This window comes from Antedon bifida, chromosome 7 (assembly GCF_963402885.1).
Source record: "Antedon bifida chromosome 7, ecAntBifi1.1, whole genome shotgun sequence".
In the NCBI taxonomy this organism is placed as follows: Eukaryota; Metazoa; Echinodermata; class Crinoidea; order Comatulida; family Antedonidae; genus Antedon; species Antedon bifida.
In genome coordinates, this window is record NC_136232.1 from 13213359 (window position 1) to 13221007 (window position 7649).

The 7649-nt window shown below is 33.7% G+C and overlaps 1 protein-coding gene across 1 annotated transcript; it reads left to right on the forward strand.

Annotated features, from left to right (window-relative positions):
* The first annotated feature begins 156 nt into the window (after positions 1–156).
* LOC144848105 (uncharacterized) lies at positions 157–7303 on the forward strand. Its single transcript, XM_078704797.1, has 9 exons — positions 157–251; positions 2312–2480; positions 2885–3644; positions 3965–4054; positions 5003–5146; positions 5498–5697; positions 6106–6178; positions 6528–6653; positions 6889–7303. Exons 1-9 carry the CDS (start codon positions 185–187, stop codon positions 6991–6993), a joined length of 1734 nt encoding a protein of 577 aa, XP_078560923.1. The 5' UTR covers positions 157–184; the 3' UTR covers positions 6994–7303.
* The last annotated feature ends 346 nt before the right edge of the window (positions 7304–7649 follow it).

The following is a 7649-nucleotide window of genomic DNA, read 5'->3' on the forward strand; positions in this document are numbered from 1 at the left end:
CCGATCCGCCCTTCTTTGGAGCGAGGTTTAGAAGGCTGGGTGTAGTATGCCCTTTCTTATTGGATAAAGAAACCATGACCTTTTTAATAAGCCAATTACATCACACATAGGTTTGTTTATTTCTGTTAACCACATGTGCCATGTGCCAGTGCCACACTCGTACCCCAGTCAACGTTGAAAAGGAATGGATCTTCAATTAGATACAAACAATAACGATTGTAATTTAAGCTATTTTCCAAAAGAGTGGAGAGGTAAGCCTACTACTATGCTATGCCGGCGATAAGTATGCTTTTATAGTTTAATAATATTAAACCTCTTATTATTATTATAGGCTAGCCTAGAACTAGCTAGAGGCCTAGGCCTATATAGTAGTCTAGTAGGCAGGCCTACTAGACTACTAGGCCTAGCTAGCTGGCTATGTAATAATTTTTAGCTAGCTAGATAGTACTATAGTAGTAGGATAGGCCTACTAGTCTTACTAATTATTAATACTACCTAGTCCAGTGTCAGATGAAATCTGTCGCGCTTGAAATCGGTCGCACTTAAAATTGGTCGCTATAAAATCAACATCCGGTATTTTGTATGGAGATATCGGTCGCGTTTTATTTTGGTCGATAGTAGACGATATCCACCACTCTGACGTGAGCATGGTTTTAGGATAATAATAAAATATATAGATAATATTCTGTTATAAATCAATCTACCGAGCCTATAGATACAGTATGACTATGATGTACAATGATAGATGTGAGAATAATAATGGATGGATAAAGGTGGACACGATTCTTAACGAGGTAATCTGCACTGATATTTAAACATTTAGATTTACGAACGGCGTATGGATGTGAGACACTGAGTTGTACTTAACACTTGTACTTAATTATTTACATTAAATGATTATTATAAATGAAGAAATAAAAGATATTCAAATTAAAAACTAGTATCGCCAACGTATATACGTAAATTATATACATCGTTTCACAAAAAAATGTGCAGGAGGCCTATAGATGTTTCAAACGTATGGTTATTAGTAATATACCGGTACGTCATCTTTACCTGACCATGGACAACGATCGTACGTGTTTTGTCCACACTAGTGCATGTTTTTTTTAAAAAGGAGAATCTCTGTCAGCAAAATAACGTACTGTTAGAGGAAACGGCTGCACGATCATAGAAAGCGCATCCCCGATATGGCTTATTTGGGGGTTTATTTCAGTAACTTGCCTTGATTTATAATAAATATTTATTAACCAAATAAAAAATATCCACATAAATAATCTAGTTCCTAAAAAATATCAATTAAATCTATATAAACGAAGAAAATGTATATCCTGCTAGCATGCATCTCGCTCCATACAAAATAGCGCGACCGATTTCAAACGCGACCGATATCAAAAGTATAGCTCTATGCTGGAAGTTGATTTTATCGCGACGGATTTCAGACTCGACCAATTTCATCGAAAACTGCTAGTCCTAGATAGTAGAGTGCCTACCCTAGAGGGTCCTCCTAAACGCCAAAACCTACCAATACCTTTTGAGTGAGGTTTTATTGTCGGAAAGGTTATTACTAGAACTCTATAATAGGGATAATCCCTATTATAGAGTTCTAGTAATAACCAGAACTCTATAGTAATAACCTTTCCGACAATAAAATATATCATATTTCGTTAAATTAACACTTTAATTAAATTGTTAAGTCTTGGTATTATTAGGAGGACTGTCGCACCAAATTTAGCCACCAAAATTGGTCCGACCTGGATAAATCGGTCAGGGCAGTAAGACTGTTTTTGGCCGCCAAATATGGTCCAGGCTTACAAATGTATGGTGTGTAAAATTAGTCATAATGTATATATCATACAAAAAAGGCCATGATTAGTCATTATATTGAAAACTACAGGGTTTTATTTTAAAATTATAAATTAAGCCGTGGCTAAAAATACCGTACAGTACCGTGTTCTAACTTCCGTTTGCTAAAGGTACGATAATATTGCATTCCTAAATATAAAACTTGTTCCTAAATATAAAGCTTGTCCTAAATATTAAAAACCTAACCATCTAAATAATCTCTCTTAAACCAAAAAAAAAAAACAAGCAGAGAACCGATCCCGCAACCCCTAGGCCATAGCCTCATCACAAGCCAACCACTCCTGGTTTTTTAACATGTTGCACTTTACAGTAACATAGACTACATAACATTGGCCTACAGTTTAGGCTCCATGGCATGGTTTAGGTTAAGTTACTTCCAGAAAATATAATTGTTTCGATTTATTCTTTAATAATATTTGGAAATTATTATTATTTTCTCTTCAAGGTTTATTAGAATATCTATCATCTTCCACTGATGCTCTTCAGCATGCAGAATTATGGTTGGCAGAAAGTCAATGGCATCTCAAGTCCTGGAAAATGGAACCACTATGGCCAGACCTTTTGAAAGCACTTTATCAGAAACAGCCCTGCTGTATTAGTAACTCTTTAAAGTTGTGCGTTTGTTTTACTGTATTAATTGTTTATACTTTACATACATACAACATATTTAAACTGAGCTCACAAAATCAGTTGCCTTTGGTCCTGGGGCAACCAACAATTTATGCAAGTTAACTAAAAATTGAAATTGTCGTCGGTCAGGATGGTCACCAAGTAAAATTTTTTAAAATATTACAATAATTTTGGAATCCAGTTACAATCAGATATTTGATCATTTCAGTCGCCAGACACTGGTTGCCCTCTGGACAACAACAAATCTTGATTACTGTGAGGCCTGTAAATAATACATGTATATTAATATGTTGTATCATAGATTTTTTAAATTACATTTTTAGAATATATTGTTTGAATGAAGAAACTTCATATTTTAATGTAATTAAAATATTTTTTTGTGTTTCAGTTTACCAAAGATTCTGCTTCTTCCTCTTTCATTACAAAGGAACCTTCTGGCTTTCATTGTTCATCATGCTGTTGAAATATCAACAGAAAGCTTGATGTTGCTAAGAGATTGCTATGGAAATCCTAACAACAAACTAATTGATAAATGGGGTGCATTTCATCTCAAACAGCTTCAAAACAAAATATGCATGCGGATGAAAAAAGATATTGAATATAAAGCCATAGATATTGTTAACACTACAACTAAAAATAGGGTTTTTATGATTTGTCAGAAGTTTAAGAAAAGTAATATTTCATCCATAAATAGCTGTGATAATCTAAAGAATGTGTCTGCTACTTGCAGATCAGACAGTGTAACTAACACCGGAATTTCAAGTTCCCCTCCAGGCACTTTCATGCAAACCACCAGTACTACGAACTTACCTCACATAAGCCCAGAGACATTAGGCCTAGGTCTCAATAACACTATGAAATCAGCAAGTGAAATAACTAGTCATCATGCTGATGGAAAACAGCATTTATCACATGGTCTGTTGACTGTTTGTGATCAGGGTAACAAAAATCCATCTCAAAATTGTTTAAAGAGAAATATTGGATCTGATACAGTAGCATTTATAAGTGATTTATCTGAGACAGTACAGAAGAAACAGAGGGGAGAGATTTCAGAAGAATCATTGGTACAAGAACAAATGGCTGTGGCTTCTGGAAATGATGCAGTCTGTGTTCAAGAACCGGATGAACACTTCGATACTGATCTGCAGGTTTGTTATTATGTCAACTCTCTCGGTTGACCAATCAGAAGCGACAGTTCAGAAGATTCATTGCTTGTAATTTGTCAACTTACTTGTGTTGCGCCAGAGTGAGAACCAAACTTGAGGGCCCAAAATCTTTCTTTTTTTGTGCCATCCTAAAAGTACTGACTACCATTGATAATGATAGAGATAGTTTATATTTACAAATTAGATATATCAACATGTTCTTGTACTGTCAAATATGTCCGTGAAAACTACTTTTTTATTTAACAAAAACTAATTATACATTGTACTGTATAATGTATTTGTGTTCTGCTTATTTTTCCTAGGTAAAATTGGAGAAAATGTCTCGCTCTTGGCTGAGTTCGCAAGAGTTGTGTTGTGATTTGGGATTTCTTGGTACCCTTAACAGTGCTCAGGTGCAGTATTTAACTTCATTCAAACAAAATGGATAAGTTATATAAAAGATAAGGTATTTGAATGTAAAAGAAAAGGTATTTGACTGTACTCACTGATCAGATTTTCATACTTCATATGAATACTCTTCCTTATTTGTATTTCTTGTCTAAGTGTGTATACAATTCAAGCTGGTGTCAGTATTTAACTTTATTCAAACAAAATGGATAAGTTATATAAAAGATAAGGTATTTTAATGTAAAAGATAAGGTATTTGACTGTACTCACTGATCAGATTTTCATACTCTTCCTTATTCATATTTCTTGTCTAAGTGTGTATACAATTCAAGCTGGTGTCAGTATGTTAATCATGTACATTAGAAATTTTTTTTAATTTGTACGTATACAGTACTGTATAAGCAAAGCACACATGAAACGATATTAGTCTGTTATCACATCTGACTCACCATTGGTAGAAAATTAGATCAGATGAATTGTACTGTATACTAAGAACATCATGTGCACTCAACCCATTCCATCTTTGAAATGGGCAATGGTTACCTCAGCCTCTGTCATAGATAATAACAAAGTGTATACTAAATATGTATATTTATATAACACCTAAATAATTCATCTCATTTGATTGGCCGATTGTGGATCACATGGCGTGCAATAGTATGGAAAAAAAATCTGTGTGAAATCCAATAGCTGTGGTTCTGCGAAGGTAGCGACTCGAACAAGATTCTTCTCCTTCAAAACAACAAGATCAGAACAATGGCAATGACAATAAACTTGAATGTTATATAAAACAAATAATTAATGTTTTTATATTTGTGCGATGGTACAAATAATTTCATTTGGGGAAATATGAAATTCTATTTTCAGGCTTTGCCTTGTGAAAATGGAATTTCACCTCACCTTTCACATTCATTATTTGTATATTAGTGCATGTTATTGTGTTTGTATTGTAGATGGGTGTTGCTTGTAGAATCCTGAAACTTGAAGAACTTGACACTAAACATTTAGTCACTGTTAGCCAAGATTTTGCTGCTGTATCAGACTATTTACCAATCACTAGTGTTGCTATGATTGCACAACTTCTATTTATGAAAAAGGTACCCATCAAAATATGTTGAAACAGGCTAAAATAACCTTGGATGCCCGCTTTCTCCCAGCAATATACCAAAAGATAGAATAATAAGAATTTATTTGATATTATTCACTATTTTATTCAATTAAACAATTCCTTGTTTGAAAGATAGAACAGAAAAATACATAATATTACATTGTTTATTTTATTTAGTTTAGACATCTTATCTTTTAATTGTTAACTACTGTATGTTGCAGATACCCCTAATAATTTTTTTGGAATTATGATAACTGACTACTAACTAACAAGATGTATTCAGACAGTACTCAGTTGACTTATCAGTATATTTGTGGAAATAAAATATACATTTGTTCAGATTCTAGGTTTAACAAACCCTCCTTCAAGACAACTCGTCAATGCATCTCTGATATTCAGTAAAGTTTTCCAGAGACCTGTAGTACAGAATATTCTGATACCAGTTATTCAAAGTGATAAGTTCACGGCTTGTCAATGCAGTTTAGTTACAAATATAGTTAAAGATGCGCTCGATGTTGAAAACAAACATCTTCTCCTTAAGTAAGTACTTTTCTAAGACTAGATTTCTTTTTAAAAGGATTAAATAAAACATAGATTGAGGCGGGAATCAATTTTAAATATAGATTGTATTAAAGACCAATCAACATTGTTGATGTTTTATAAAAATAATACATATATATTACATTAAAAACATTAAACCAGGTCATTCCTTGTCTTAGATGTACGTTGTATGGTAATTTATGATAAAAATAGAGAAACAATGCACTACCTAATTAGCTGACCCTGACGTTATCTAGTTGCTGCATTAATTGTCTTTCTGTTTTTGCCAGAATCCGTAATACAATTAGGGGAATTTTTTTATGTTTTATTTGTTTGATTTTCTTCAACACTGCTGCTCGACGTTTGGTTTATTGTTAATAATTAGTTCTTTTTTCTTTCTTTCTTTAGAGACATCTTTAAAGAAAATGTGTTGTGGAGTGTTCATGTTACTACTTGTGTACAATTGTTGATAGATTCAAAAGTAGGTAGATAGAAGAATACGGTCTGTATTTTGATGTAAAACTTAAAACAGTTTTTGGGAGTGGTTTTGAAATCATGAGTCCAATCATGAAAAATCGGTTTCCCTTGGCCAATATTGACAGAATACAATAATATATAGAAACCAGGTGTCTTGTTTTCTTATTACTGTATTAGGAAGAATCCTCGGATAAATGATCAACTTAAAATAATTTCCATATCAAAAAAGTATAATGAAACAAAAAAAAGTTCACACTAAATTAGGTTTTTTGTCCATTTAGTGTACAGGCCTGCCATAACTTGCAAGTTTATTTTGATCCTTGAAGTAAAGATCATTCTTTTTTCTCTTCTAGCTTCAATTCGAAGACAGTGACATTACCATGATTGTATCAGGGTTGCAGAATCATGCATCTGATATGCGTTCATGTGCAAAATTTGCCAAGCTACTACACACATTTGTAAAGAAATATGGAAGCCAGGTACATTAAATTTTGCTTTAGTTATTCTATGTTTTATTTATTTCAATTCTCCACACCAACAGTGAGTCATCACTTTCTTATGACCACTGTACAAAGAGCAGAAGCTTGTCGAGAGAAGTAGTATGATTTTATGCTAGTGATTTATTTCAGCAAATGTTCTAAATATTTCATTTCATACTATTATTACTGTATTATATTTCTTATTTTTATTCCTCACTATTTTGTCTAAATTCAGTTGACTTCAGATCATGTGAGAAGCTTAAGGACTTTGCTTGAAGGCAATGAAACATTCCTCAAAAAGGCAGTGATGTCTGCTATTGACCGTCTCAATGTGGATTGAAGAAAGCAGTGATGTCTGCCATTAACCATATCAATGTGGAATGAAGCAAGCAGTGACGTCTGCTACTGACCACCTTAATGTAGCATGAAGACAGCAGTGGTGTATGCTATTGACCATCTCAATGTAGAAGGAAGAAAGCAGTGGTGTCTGCTATTGTCCATCTCCATGTTGAATGAAGAAAGGAAAAAGTAATGTGTGCTATTGACCATCTCAATATGGAATGAAATAAGAAGTGATGTCTGCTATTATCCATCTCAATGTGGAATAAAGAAAGCAGTGATATATGCTATTGTCCATCTCATTGTTGAAAGAAGAATTTGATGTTTTCTATTGACTGTCACAATGTGGAATGAAGAAAGCAATGATGCTTCTGCTTTTCCAATATGGAATTAGAGAATTGTAACTTATCTCTTTCCTAGCAGCGCCTTCAAGGTGAGCTATCACAATATCTGCAGCATCTATCCTTGTAACCTTCCACAAACGCATCAACAGTATTACCATCGGAATTTCGGACTTTCTTCTTCGGCAGTACTGTGTTTCCATTTCCTTTCCCAGCTGCTACATGTCTACTTGTTGCATCAAATTCCACTTGCAACCGTCCCCAGTCATTTGGACTTTGCGCAATGCCACCTTACTTGCCATCACTGTCCTCTATT

Coding starts and splice junctions, on each gene's coding strand:
- LOC144848105 (XM_078704797.1), top strand. CDS start 185: ATGGATCTTCAATTAGATACAAACAATAACGATTGTAATTTAAGCTAT. Junction 5,147..5,497: donor AACTTCTATTTATGAAAAAG/GTACCCATCAAA, acceptor ACATTTGTTCAG/ATTCTAGGTTTAACAAACCC. Junction 6,179..6,527: donor AATTGTTGATAGATTCAAAA/GTAGGTAGATAG, acceptor TTTCTCTTCTAG/CTTCAATTCGAAGACAGTGA.